Genomic DNA, 14,440 nt, shown 5'->3' with positions numbered 1-14,440 from the left:
AGGGGAGGAGCAGAGGTGAAGGTATCTTAAAGGGGAAGTACCATCTAACGCTGATCATTGTGTTCTGCCAGCATGGAATGCTTCCCAACAGCAGAACACCGTAGTGCTGTGGAAAAGATTCTCCCGTCAACACTAATGTGGCACCAATGTAGACTAATAAAATAAAGGCTCATTATATTATAGAGCCGCATTATTCAAGGAGTCTGGATGTCTATTACATGTCCTATATATAGGAAAAAATCGTATTTTGACCATACATTATATGTAAGTTCTGGCCGTTCAGGTGAGGGCACATCTGATGGTGGTTGCTAGAAAAATTCTTATTGCACGATTATTGGTGGCGAAATGACTAAATTGAGGACACAGAGACTTTACAGTTTTTGTTCAAAAAATGTGTTTTAAGTCAAAAAGGTGGTGTTTTATCACATGCATTTAGATCACAGTTGTGTGTGTGGTGTGTGTTTTTTTTTTTTTTTTTTATCGCTCCTCTTCTGCAGTAAAACAAACCTACTTGCCTGCTAAGTCCTCTCTAACTGTACACTACATTTCTGAAACAGTACCAGTGTGCCTGGAGGACTAACTCCTGAAACTGAGTTCTATCCTCCCACATCAGCCAGTAAAGACCGGGAAAAGATCCTGGTCTTGGTGAGAAACCTCTTGGACGTGGGACCTTGGAGAGGAGGTACGGTAACTGCAGCTTTAGTTTTACAAAAACTGGTTGAGTATGTAAGGAGGAAATTGCAATGTTCCTGAGAAATAACAGGAGCCTGCTTATCTGACATGAAACCCTATCAAGTCTGTCTCAACTACTGTTCTATTTTCCATTTTTGTGCTGCAGTAATTCTTTGAGTGATGAGGAGAACAAGAGAATTTATGGAAAGTGCAACAACCCAAATGGACACGGCCATAACTACAAAGGTCAGAGACAACAAAATAACCTTTTTATTGACTGTTGGTACACTTTACATTATACATCCACCCGTGTTACATCAGAAAGCTGTGCAGTGTCCACAGACTCCGAGTCCTTTGTCCTATACTAGGCCAACAAGTCTGATCTAGGATTCATTAGATTTCCACTCAAATGTTCACTTTGAAATCTATTCCCAGCTTTGGCTATCCTGAAACGTCAGTACATGAGGGAACCCAATACAAGATGCTTTCCTATTTTCCTTCCATCAATGATCTCCATGTGCAGATACACCTTTAGTTCTTTGATACAGACGAAACGTATTAAAGCAGAACAAAACTCTCTTATTAACATTTATTTATTATGTAAAACCTTTATCCTGAAAGGAAAAAACTGTTACTTTAAAGTGGGGTTCCACCCTAAAGTGGAACTTCCGCTGATCGGAACCCCTCCCCCCCCCCTCCGGTGCCACAATTGGCACCTTTCAGGGGGGAGGGGGGTGGAGATACCTGTCAAAAATGGGTATTTACTCCCACTTCCGGGCATAGACTCCTGTGGGAGTCTATGCCTCTTCCTGTCCTGCCGCGCTGTCTGCTGGGACACACACGGGTCCCAGAGACAGCGCGAACAATTCCTATTGTGCTGCGTGACTCGCGCATGCGCAGTAGGGAACCGGGAAGTGAAGCCGCTTCACTTCCTGATTCCCTCACCTAGAATGGTGGCAGCAGCCAAGAGCCGAGCGATCGATCGTGAGTGTGTCCATTTATTGAAAGTCAGCAGCTGTAGTATTTATAGCTGCTGGCTTTTAATATTTTTTTTTTTTTTTTTTGTAGGTGGAATCCCTCTTTAACTGCTTAAAGTTCTGATGTCCTAAAGTGGCTATGTTGCTCCTCCCATAGATGTAGTAAGTGGTGCCACCCAAAGCAGAGTCGCCAGGTAAAAAACAAAAAACCAAAAAAAAAAACGCATGTAGCCACCATATCCAAGGACTGATATGTAATATAATACATTTTTGTTTTCTTGAGCTTAGATAAACTTTAAAGCAGTTCTCCACTCTGGGGGGGGAATTAAATGCCAGCAGCTACAGTATCTGTAGCTGCAGACTCTTGGGACACTTGCTGTCCTAACCGGGGCTAGCTCTTTAGTAGCCTGCGGGTTCCTGTCACTGACATGGTAACTGTGTGCGGCCAGCTGCGCATGCGTGAGCGTTCTGCTCTTTGTGAAAGGTCCCAGAAGACTGGGGGGGGGGAAGAAGAGGAGAACTTCAAAAGCTAGGTACCCCCATCTGAGGGTGAAGAAGGTGGGGGGGATGGGAAATGAGGCAGAGCTTCTTTTGGGTAGACACTGAGCTTTGCCAAAGCTATTGTATTCTAATAGCTATAAGTAAATGCCATGCCTGGACTGTGCCTGCAAACAATTTGACTGATGGCAGACAAAAAAGTCAATCAACATTTATTGCAGCAGCAGAGCCACCCACTTTTAGGCCCTGTACGCACGGTCGGACTTTCCGATGGAAAATGTGCGATCCGACTGTGTTGTCAGACTTTTTTTCCATTGGAATTTCTGACGCACAAAGTTTGAGATCTGGATCTAAAATTTTCCAACAACAAAATCCGATCGTTTAAATTCTGCTCTGTGTAGACAATTCTGATGCACAAAGTGCCACTCAAGCTCAGAATAAATTACGAGATGAAAGCTGTTGGCTACTGGCCTCTTATAGTCCGGTCGTACGTGTTGTACGTCACCTCGTTCTGAACGATCAGATTTTCTGACCAACTTTGTGCGACCATGTGTATGCAAGACAAGTTTAGAAAAAATCAGACAGATTGTTGGCATGTCCAACCGCATGTACAGAGCATTAGAGTTTTGGCCAATTCTACTGAAGTCTAAAGTGAATCCTTTTACAGTAAATATTGTAGGCATATTGGGGTTACGAATTCCTTATGACTTTTTTTTTTTAATGTATTTAAATATCATTCTGCAACTTATTAAACTAGCATCTAGTCTGCAAGCAATATAACTACATGAATTGTGCAACTAACCAAAACAATTTTGTGTTCTTCCTAGTGATTGTCACAGTGCGGGCTGAGGTAGGTGTTCAATATGTATATTTTCTGAAGCCTGTTAGTGGAAGTATGGATTAAATTATGAAAATAAAGCAAATTTTACCTTTAGAACCCCCTTATATAGTTTAATATTGGCTTAACCCAATTCCTGTATAACCATTTATATGGCTTGTTCATGTTTTAGTTGTGTTTTGTAGAGGTCATTTTATTTGTATGGGTGTATAGTTTGAGGGTTGTCTAGTTTTGATGAAATGTGCCATAGCTTGATTCTGTGTGTGTGGGGTGTTTATTTATTTCCCCCCTGAGTTGCCTGGGGCTCTAGCAGTAAAAAAACCTCTCCCTCTAAAGCAGGGATCTCAAAACTACACATCCCATGAGGCTTTGTAAAAATTCTGAAATGCAGACATGATTAGGCATGATGGCAATTGTAGTTCCTGAGCAACTTGAGGGCCATAGTTTGGAGGCCCCTGCTCTAAAGCATGCCTCTTTGTCATGCTAAAGCCCCGTACACACTATCAGATTTTCTGCTGGTGTGATATTATTTTTATTTATTTTTTTTTCCTTCTAGCTTTACCAAAACCGTATGAGGTCAAACCTTAGGAGTTTCAATTTGTATGCAATCACGCACTTTGCACTACATGGTTTTGGTAAATCTGAAGATAAAAATCAGCAGAACATCTGATGGTGTGTATGGGGCTTAAGTGTGGCTTTACAGGGCAACAGAGCGGTCTATTGCACCATCCAGTCATCCCTATGTTTATCTAGCAAGTCCTTTTTTATTTTTTATTTTTTTTTTATTTTTTTAGAGCAGCCTTTACCAACTAAGGTCCCGCGGATCCTTCGCTTTCCTCGCTGAAGGTGCTAGGCTTTCCTTGAGCAGTGGCGAATTGACCACTCCATGCAAGGGGCCATTTTCTACCAGCCACCATTCAAAGAGGTCTCTTCAACACTGACCACCAATGTTAGTGGACACCACAATATAAAAAATCTGCCTTGGGTGTCAAATACTTCTAGGTCACACTTCCCTTCCACCGAACACCCCCCCCCCCCTTTTTTTGTTTTCTTTCACAATTTTACTAAGCATTCTACATTGTGAGCTGCAGTTATAATCATTTTAGCAGAGATTTACCAAGAACATTTATTTTACTGGTTCCTTGGGGTAAAATGCTTGAGTCTAAATTAGAGTGCATGGTACAGTATTGTTGTGCCAGAGGATGCATTGTGAGAACAAAAGGAAAAGTCTATTGGGTTCTGCCCATGAGTTTTGGCTTAATTTACTTTAAATGACGCCAATTCACTAAAGGATAAAGTGAAGGTATTAGAACGTGTGTCAGTTTTTTTTATTGCTGTCTTTGCCCCCATTAAGGAGATTCACCCTCTTATATTGTCTTGTTTACCATCATCATTGAAAGTAAAAGAAAATTCACAAATTTTGGATTGTCTTCAAAAAAAGTAATAGAAGGGAAATCTTCCAATGGGGAAATGAGTTCTGCTGACCTGAGGGCCCCCAAAGAATTAATTTGTAGGGACTTCCTGTTTGACTATTGGACAGGAAGTTAAAGGGAGGTGTCCACAATGGGGCACAGATGGCAAAAAAAAACTGAGCGGTTATATCCCTCCCTTGCTCTATTCAAAATTTAAGAGTTTTGCCCATAGTTCTAATTTAACAAACAAAAATTCCTAAACTTAAAAGCGCACGTTTCTTCAGACAATGAATCTGTTCTTAAGATGAATGAGTTCCCATGCAGGGATATTGTGATTGTGTGTGTGTGTGTGTGTGTGTGTGTGTGTGTGTGTGTGTGTGTGTGTGTGTTAACATTTTCTGGGTGGCCACAGATTACTTGATGGTTCCATTGTCCACATGTGAAGGCAGAGACCAGTAGACCAATGCTCCCTCTTGAGATTTCACTACATTGACTAAGAGGTAGCACCTAGTCCTAGGATTCTTATGGACCCACCAGGAACACTTTCTTCATGGAGTTTGCATGTTTTCAGGTACCCAGTTTCTCTGGCTGCATTCATACTTGAGCATTTTGAATCGCGGGCAGATTCGGTGTGATTCTGCCTGTGATTTGAAAACGCTGATGTGTGAATGACAGATCGTGGGACTCGCATCTGAGATGGCATTCATTTGCATGGTACCTAAAATAGCGATGAGGGTCTGGCACACTAAATCTCACGGTAAGCGTTTTGCCCAAAAGTTTAGGCAACATGCTTGCTGTGATTACAGCGTGATTTATCGCAGCAGACATGCCCCGTGATTTTTGGTGTTATTCATATGAATGGCCTCTGAAATGCAAGCCCTGCAATTTGTCATTCGCACATCGGCGCTTTCAAATCACGGGCAGAATCGTACCAAAATCTGCCCGCGACTCAAATCTCTCAAGTGTGAATGTAGCCTTACTGGATGTTCTGGTTTTCTGCAAAAACAGTTGGTGGGTATGTGTGGTCAGGACATGAGACGTTGAGCCCATTGGGTGCACATAGATAAATTAACCCTGTTATATGCTTGTGCCATATAATAATGGGACTTTAAATTGCAGGATGAGATGTTCTGAAAAGGTTCCAAGACATGGCACAAATAACCTTTACAAATCTATGGTCATATCCCTCTTACAACTGCCAGGTTCAGTTTTAGGTTTGACTGTTTAAAAATGTATTTGTCTTTTTGTTCCTTGTTGACAATGTGGAAGCCAGGTCAGTAAACTCTGAGGCCGCGTACACACGCGGGGACTGTTCGCCCAACTTTGTCCGCTGAACAGTGTTTCGGCGGACAGTCCGCCCGTGTGTGGGCTTTCAGCGGACAGTTTCAGCGAACAGTTTGCTGAACAAGGTTTTTCGGAATTTCCGAAAAACTGTCCGCTGAAACTTGGTTTCAGCGAACAGTCCCCTCGTGTGTAGGCTTGTTCGTCAAACTAAGTTCCGCGCATGCTCAGAAAGGATTTACACGCCGAAAGTTGTAATGCAGTGTATAGGACGTTGTATTTTCCGTCCCGTCGTACGTGCCGTTCACGTCATCGCGCACGGTTTCAGCAAACTGTTCGTTCGTCATGTGTGGGCAAGTCCGTCCATGCTAATTTTGAGCGGACTGTTTGCTGAAACTGTTTGACGGACAAAGTTGAGCGAACAGTCCCCGCGTGTGTACGCGGCCTGAAGTATGATAGAAGTTGGATCATGTAATTGTTCCTAGTCCTGTAGTGCAATTGCTGTATTCTACCATGTTCAGTGAGAAACATCCAGTTTTTGTTTTGGCTTCCATGGGGTTATGTGTATTGGTATGCTATAGGGTATTGTGCCCATAAATATATTATATGTCTACAGTTCCCCCAAGATAGGAGTCAGAATGTTAAAGCAGCATTAATACCAAAAGCAAACCATAATATTTTTTCAAAAGAACAAGCTATCTTGCAAATCGGTAATTTCGGAGTAGTGAGACAAACCATTTACCACTGACGGGTGCTTACAATGATCCATATACATTTTTTTTTTTTTTTTTTTTTTTTCTTGTAAAACCTTCATCAGAAAAGGTGTTAAGCCCCATACACACTATCAGATTTTTCTGCTGAGTTTTTCCTTCAGAACTACCAAAACCATGTAATATGAGGTCAAACATTAGGAGTTTCAATTTGTATGCAATCAGGCAGGCCCTTCTACTACATGGTTTTGGTAAATCAGCAGACAATCTGATAGTGTGTATGGGGCTTTAGTGTGAGCTGGAGTTTGGCTTCAATTTGTTAGCTGCATTCCAATTGCAGACTTAAATACACTGTCTGCTGTGCACCCTGTGCTCCTTCATCCTGGAGGTGTTACTGGCCATATCGCCAGGGAAAAGAGCCTAAAAAGAAAACTAATGTAGCCACCACAGCTAATGATGATCAAGCTATATATTCAATTTTTTTGTTTAATACTGCTTTATCATTTTAAATGGTGACTTAAAGAACACTTGCAAGTATAATGGTGCCACCATTGTATTAAACTCTTTACAAGGGTGGTTATTGAATTTTCTTGCATTACATGCTTTAAGCTGTCGTGGATGCAGGTTTCTTTCTCCTAACACATTCCAACAACTTGTACAGCCCATGATATCTATCGATCGTGTGTGTGTGTGTGTGTGTGTGTGTGTGTGCACGTGCGATAAAATCTAATTATTTGTATATTCTCTTTACATAGCTAGACCCTGTCACTGGAATGGTGATGAACCTAACAGACCTGAAGAGGGATATACAGGTAAGCAGTCTGCTATAAGGATACGAGTGGAAACATATACATTAAAATATGTCCTGCTAAATCTGAATAGCTTTTTGTTTTTTCATACATCTTTTATTTTAGACTGAAATCACACACTTTTATATTATTATAATTTTTTTTTTTTTTTTAAAGGAGGTTATTATGGTTCCACTAGATCATAAAAATCTGGATCTTGATGTTCCCTACTTTAAAAATACTGTCAGGTGAGTTGGAGTTTATATACAGCTTATAGGGATTGAGCTGGTCATTCATGATTAAGACACCTGTACTTTTGAGAGGTTATGGTTTCCTGAAAATTGGTGCTCCCTGGCTGTTGTTCTTATCCAATCCTTTGAATCACTGGTCTTCAAGTAAGAGTTAATGTTATGAACCACATATCTGTAACTATGTGATCTGGTCAGTATCACACCTTCAGTATTAGAGTGACTCTTCTGTGGATGAAGAAGCATTGTGGGGGGGCCCCCCCATCTTTGCACAGCAGCATGGTCAGTATGGGGGGTGGGGGGGTGCTGCGCTCGCGGCAGCATCTTAGCTGTACTATTAAGTGCTGATTAGATCAACAGTCACCTGGAGTGAGCTATGTGGTCCTCCATGTCTGGAAATCCTGGATATTGTGTTCATCCCTCTAGGGCTAACTATAACCTGGGGACAGGGGAGGTTAAAGCAAACCAGGACAACACGCAGGGCAAACCTGGGCAACACACTAATTTCTTTCAGTTTGTACTTCCCTTTTTTTTTTTTTTTATTTCAGGAGAGGAGGGGGAAAAAAAAAAACTTTTAAAAAGGCAGTAGAATGTGAGATGCCTGTTGCATGTTAAACAAAACACGGGTTTCTTTAATATGGACCGGGGTTTCTCAGTCTGGAGTCGGGCTCAGAGTCCAGTAGCTATAGCAGTAGAGGCCCCCACCAACTATCAGGATGTATACAAGTGTAACAATGTCTCAGACCCCTAGAGGCCTGATGGTGACCTTAAGAGTAGAGGCGAGATGACATCCTCCCTTCCTCCTTTTTGTAGAGTGGGTTACCAGGCATGATGGGTGTGATGGAAGAACAACAAAAGAGATTTATTGTATTAACAAGAACTGGGTGAAGGTTTAGGGCCTGAACACTCTTGGGCAGATGCAGTAGCAATTGGCAGACAGCTATACAAGTTGAGGATCTTTTAAGCCGGTTGAACACTGTATTTGTAGAACTGCTGTCTCCTATGGCAACTGAACTTGTAGGTTGACTTCAACACAGATCTGTACACATATCAGATATGGTATCCCTGTTGTGTAGGACCTGACCCCCCGTCTCTCAACCTCCTGCTGTAACTTTTCTCGCTGAGCTCCCAGTCTTCTCAGCAGACCTTCAGAACCCAGCTGCCCGCTGGATCCCCTGAGCTCTTCCAAGGCTAACCTGCTGCACCACACCCACGCTACCTGCTGGGTCCCTGGCTTGGCTCTCAGGGAATCCTCTTCATGTCACCCATGCTCACCCGCTAGGTTCCTGACTTGAACGCTGAAGCTTTCCTAACTTGTTCCCCATCACGGCTAGTGAAAAAAAGGCTGCTCTGATACTTCTTTGGACTTCCAAAACCTGGCCTCTGATAACAGGAGAAGTTGCCCCTTACTGGAGATGGTGTCCCCTTTTTATCTCTGATCTCTGGTTCTCACTTGCCACTGCTAACAGGAGTGGTTGTCCCATGTGGCAACTGCTTTTCCTTCACCTCTAGCAATACTCGGTTCACCGTCTGGCCGAACTTCTGCAATGATCAGGTTCCCTTCAGGCTGAGCCTTTAAACTTGTGGCTAGGCCTCAGGCCTAACCTTCAGCTGCTGCTTCACATACAGCCCCCAGGCCTCAGCCTGGGACTAAAAGAACACTGATCGCCTGACTCGTTCCCCCTTAAATAGGCTATCCCAGCATGCCAAGTAGCTACTCTGGCTGAGAAACTGTCTATTCACAGCCTGAACTCACTGTGGTCTCGTCATTCTAATGCCAAAGGCGCAGTGCCACCTATTGAGAGAAATGCACCAGATTTAGGCTTGGGGCAAACTACCAAGTAGCCAGGCTAATTACACCCAGCATAACTAAATTTATTAGCAACCCTGCCTAATACCAGGGTGCTACACAAGCATGCCATCTTGATGGATGATGCAGGCTCACCCGGGGTCTAATGCCATGTACACACAATTGGATTTTCTGACAAATGTTGGGTGTGAGCTTGTTGGCGGAAAGTCCGACCGCGTGTATGCTCCATCGAACGTTTGTTGGCTAGCAGGTTCTCAAATGTTCCACCAACAAAACTTTATCGGAATTTCCGCACAAAATTCCACGGTTTTGTTGTCTGAAAGTCTGATCGTGTGTACAGGGCATTAGTGCTATCAGGTGTTCACCAGAGCTCCTGCTGGTGTACATGGGATTTCGCTGTATGTTAGTACCAGGTTGTGGTCCTCGGGGTCACCCCACCAGGAGGTGAACAAACCTGGCTCCAGTAGCAGATATAGCAGGTAGGGATAAGTCAAAGGCCAGTAACAAGTGATTACGGGATTGGGATCAAGCAGAGGTGCAGTTCAGGTCCATAATTAGTAGCAAGGTTCAGAAGGCAGCAGGAGTGACGAGAGCGATATTGGCTGGAGAGAGGAAAATAATCTGGCAAACAGGAAGTTCAGAGACATGGTTTAAATCAGGAGGTTCATGGGAGAAGCAAAGAATTCAAGTTTAAAAAAAAAAAAAAACAAGGTACGAGGCAAGATTGTTGGATCAGAAGGGAGCTATACAACATCTCGGGTGCCTCGCTTTACTGCCAGACAGTAGGTCTGTAAGGAAAGGTAGAGTTACACCTTAGGTCTGTTTTTAAAATATGTTTTTCATCTCACGCTAGCTCCTAGCTTGTGCTAAGGCAAAGTGTGAAGCAGGATGCGTCTTCGGTTGGTTGCTGGACATTAGGAACATATATTGTGTGTTGAGAACATTGGCCTCGAGCCAAGATGATAAGGTCAAACATTGTGACATTGAGTCTGTTTCTAGGCAGAATTACTATGAATAGCTTTTAGGTTAATATTAATTGTATATTGTATTAACATAATGCTTGAATGTGATTGGTTGTTCATGGGGCCTTCCCCCTATAAGACCCCTTTTTGTTTATTACATATTATTATTCTGTGAAGCCGGAATAAACTTTTGTATTCTTGACTACCCGACTGGTCATTGTTTTTCCATTGACCACCAGAGTCCAGCTCGAGCACAGGAAAGAGGGGCTGAGATAGGAACAACCTTTCAAGGTCCAAGGTTTAAATGCAGGTCCTGACAATGGGGAGGGTTATACAGCTCTTCACTTTATCACTGACAAGAAAAACAAAATTTAAATCACTGTTGCAATATGTGTAGTTGAATTTGCAATATAATATAGTTTTAATAATAGTAGGATACTTTTTTGCAGTTCTGTGGAGAATGTGACTGTATTCATTTGGGATGGTCTTCAGAAGAGACTTCCACCAGGACTACTGCATGAGGTACGCGTACATGAGACCGACAACAACACTGCTACCTACAGAGGGGAATGATGAGAACTCTAACTTTTTCAGATTTATAGCCACAAGCATGGGGGCCAGAAGACTGTAAACATATCTGCCCTGCACCATTCATCAAGAAATCTTGACTACCTTAAAGTCCTACCTGCATGTTAACAGATGTGTTAATTCTATACTGACCCGTCTTTCTGAAAATTCCATCAACATGCTGGGGGGCGAGAGAAACCTCTTGCGCTATGATGAGAAAACTAGGCTTGCCTTTGTAATATGACAACTTTGGCTGTTTTTACAGTGTAGAGGCAGCTCTTAACATTCCTTTTTTGTACTTGACATGTGCTATTATACATAAAATAGTCACTTTTGCTGCATATACAAACCATTCTAATTTAGGTGTAGATGTACTAAAGTCGTTTAAAAAAAAAAAAAAAAAAAAAAAACCTGAAAAGTGCTCAGTGTGTGTAATTGGCATTAGGCTCAATAGATATTAATTTCCCTGATCTGTGAGGAAACTAAGATAGGTGTATAAAAATGTTAGGTCTTATTTGCATGAATACTGAAATCCTGGTATGATCTTTATTGCATATTTACTTTGGCCCAGCCTAAGTATGCATATGTCATACTGGAAATCACTGTAGTAGTCCGTGCTACTACAGTGTTCGCTTTCAGGCTCTATGCCAAGTGGCTGCCCCTCTGACCACATCAGTTTGCTTGCGTGGCACTGCCACCATGCATATAACAATTCCTTTGAGCAAGGTGGAAAGGATAGAACCCAGAAGATCAGCTGTCCAGTGTAGTAGTGCTGTATAGTACAACTTCCCCAATGCCCCCTCAGATATGCTACACATTGTGCCAACCAATATAAGTATGCAATAAAGATCCTAGCTGGAGTTCAGCTTTAAGACCTGTATGAGGTGTACATGTCAGTCTCCCCACAATTTTCCACTATGACATAGAGGGCTTTTGTAGGGGAAAGGTTCTCCCTGGCACATTTGAGATGTTAAGCCTCGTACACAGTATGAAAATCAGAAGGAGATTGTCGTTTGACAGACTGTTGTCCCCGTTCTTACGCTCCTTTCAACAATTGTTTTCCAATTTTTGGCTAAGAAATGTTGGATGACAGGCTAGTAAATTTTTGTCAGATTTTCGGATGGTCCGTAAACAAATGCAGTTTTCTGTAGAGAGCCTGTAGTGAGCAGGTCTTCTGGGTCCCTCCCACAGCTCTGTTCTTTGCACAAGCTATGCAAGATAGTGATGCTACTCTTACAAGTTAGGCCGCGTACACACGGGCGGATTGTCTGGCCAACTAAGTTCGTCAGACAATCCGACAGACAGTCCGTCCTACTTTTGAATGAACGGACTTGACCACACACGATGAACAGACAGTCCGCTGAAAGCTTGCGCGATGACGTGTACGGCACATACGACGGGACTAGAAATTCGACGTCCAATACACTGCAATGCAACCTTCGGCCGTGTAAATTCTTTCTGAGCATGCGCCATACTTGGTCCGTCCAACTTGCCTACTCACGAGCGGACTGTCCGCTGAAACCAAGTTTGGACGGACTGTATTACGGAAATTCTGAAAGACTTAGTCCGCCAGACTGTCCGCTGAAAAAGTCCGCTGAAGCCCACACACGAGCGGATTGTCCGCTGAAACACGTTTCAGCGGACTAAGTTGGACAGACAGTCCGCCCGTGTGTACGCGGCCTTAATGACCGAGTTTGCAAAAGGATTTGCACACAATGAAACCTGATATAAACGTGTTGCACATGACAAGCAGCCTCTTTTATGCCAGGGAAAGGCGTGTTGCTATAGGGGACACTATATTTACTTTAGACCCATTTGTACATAAATCTTAATCTGTGTGGGATCTTAGGATGTGCTTTATGGCACTTTCACACTGGGGTGGGCGTCGGCGGTAAAGTACCGCTATTTTTAGTGATGCTTTATAGTCTCTTTCAGCTGCTAGCGGGGCTTTTAACATCCACTAACAGCCAAAAAAAGGTTAAAAGCATCCGCAATGCACCGCTGCCCATTGATTTCAATGGGCAGGGGCACTTTAGGAGCGATGTATGCACCGCTCCTACAGTGCCTCAGATGCGGCTTGCAGACTTTTGAGTCTCCTGCCAGCGCACCAATCCAGTGTGAAAGCCCATGACTCTAGATTCACTGCCTAAACTGTTATCAGAAAAATCATGGCTGTGGAGATGATTTAGGCTTACGCTGAAGTGGCTGTGCGAGCCGAGTTTGCGAGGCATGACAGGCCATTCATTTTAATAGGCTGCTGTGCCCGCATTCCATGCAGGGGAAAAAGGGTTCCTACACCCTTTTTGAAATGTAACTGCAGAAAAATGACATGGTGCCTTTGCACCATATGTTTTCCCAGCAACCGAAAATGTGTTGCGTTTTCAGATGCATAGGGGTGCCATTAAGAATGAATGGCAGCCCTGTATGCCTGCAAAAAAAAACAAAAAAGTACGGCTTTGCTACAGGTGGTTGTAGGTGCAGGAACAGGTTTACATGCTAGACGTTTGAACCTAGCCATATAGAGAACCCAATTCCGGTAAATGTTTATACATTGTTTACATCTTCAGATTTGTAGAACCTTGCCTTTGCTCAGTATTTAGATATGATGCCAAATAAAATATATTTTAACATTTTAAATGGTTTGTGTTTTTATTTTTTTGTAAATAGTATATTATATATGCGCTATAGAAAACTTGACAAAAGTCTAACATCAGTCATTTTTATTTTAGGTTTAGAAAACATGACGACAAGTTTAAAAATGTGCTGTCTGACTTAATTTTCTTTGACCCCTGTTGGATGTTCTGTCATTTTTGCTTCTGTGCCAGCCATATTGTAACTAGTTGGGTTGAAAAAAAGACAAGTCCATCTAATTCAACGCCAAAAAAAAAAAAAAAAAAAAAAAAAATCCGATCTACACAATTCTTCATTCAGAGGAAGGGCGAAAAACCCCAGCAAAGCATGATCTAATTTGCTACAGCAAGGGGAAAAAAAAAAACTCCTTCCTGATCCATCAAAAGCCAATCAGATTTTCCCTGGATCAACTTTACCTATAAATATCAGTATCCAGTTATATTGTGTACATTTAGGAAAGAATCCCAGGCCCTTTGATTAAAAAAATCTACTGAGCTAGGCAGAACTGGCTCTGGAGGGAGTCTATTCCACATCTTACTATGCAGAAACCTTTCCGTATGTGGGGTGTTGCCTTCAGGGGCATGGGAGATGTTCTAACTATAATATAAAAAATGTGTTTTTAATTTTAGCTTCTTTAGACGTTGATGGCGGGCAGGTGAGGGATAGCGTTGCATTCCTCCTTTTGTCGGCCCCGGAAAGGTGGATTTTTACCTCATTGTTCTCATCCCCTTCTAGACATCTGCAGAACCGAAAAGTGTGTTTTAATTCCGGATAGATTGGTTATTTACTAATTTAGTGTCACTGATTCTTTTTGGAATTTGTATCACTTATCACTTATTACTTTTTCTAACAAATTCCAAAATTTCAGAACAAATCGAATTTGGATCAGTCAAAAAAATAAATAAAATTATCGACTGATTTGAATTCTATGTGAAGAATAGCTGGTTGTGAAGGAGCGGGCTGGGAAGCTGGCCTCTGCACCCTCAATAACCGATGACTCTTCAGCGGGCTTCCCTGCTGGTACAGTAAAAGTCTCCTAAACATGC

At 42.5% G+C, this 14,440-nt stretch overlaps 1 protein-coding gene across 1 annotated transcript; it reads left to right on the top strand.

Annotated features, from left to right (window-relative positions):
- Positions 1-517: 517 nt before the first annotated feature.
- PTS (6-pyruvoyltetrahydropterin synthase) lies at positions 518-13,400 on the top strand. The gene is made up of 5 exons (XM_077460748.1): positions 518-918; positions 2,975-2,997; positions 7,144-7,200; positions 7,354-7,424; positions 10,646-13,400. Exons 3-5 carry the CDS (start codon positions 7,162-7,164, stop codon positions 10,767-10,769), a joined length of 234 nt encoding a protein of 77 aa, XP_077316874.1. The 5' UTR covers positions 518-918; positions 2,975-2,997; positions 7,144-7,161; the 3' UTR covers positions 10,770-13,400.
- The last annotated feature ends 1,040 nt before the right edge of the window (positions 13,401-14,440 follow it).

Source organism: Lithobates pipiens, unplaced genomic scaffold (assembly GCF_037356315.1).
Source record: "Lithobates pipiens isolate NorthernLeopardFrog02 unplaced genomic scaffold, aLitPip1_a1.2 Scaffold_10, whole genome shotgun sequence".
NCBI lineage: Eukaryota > Metazoa > Chordata > Amphibia > Anura > Ranidae > Lithobates > Lithobates pipiens.
This window is presented reverse-complemented; position numbering and strand designations above follow the sequence as displayed.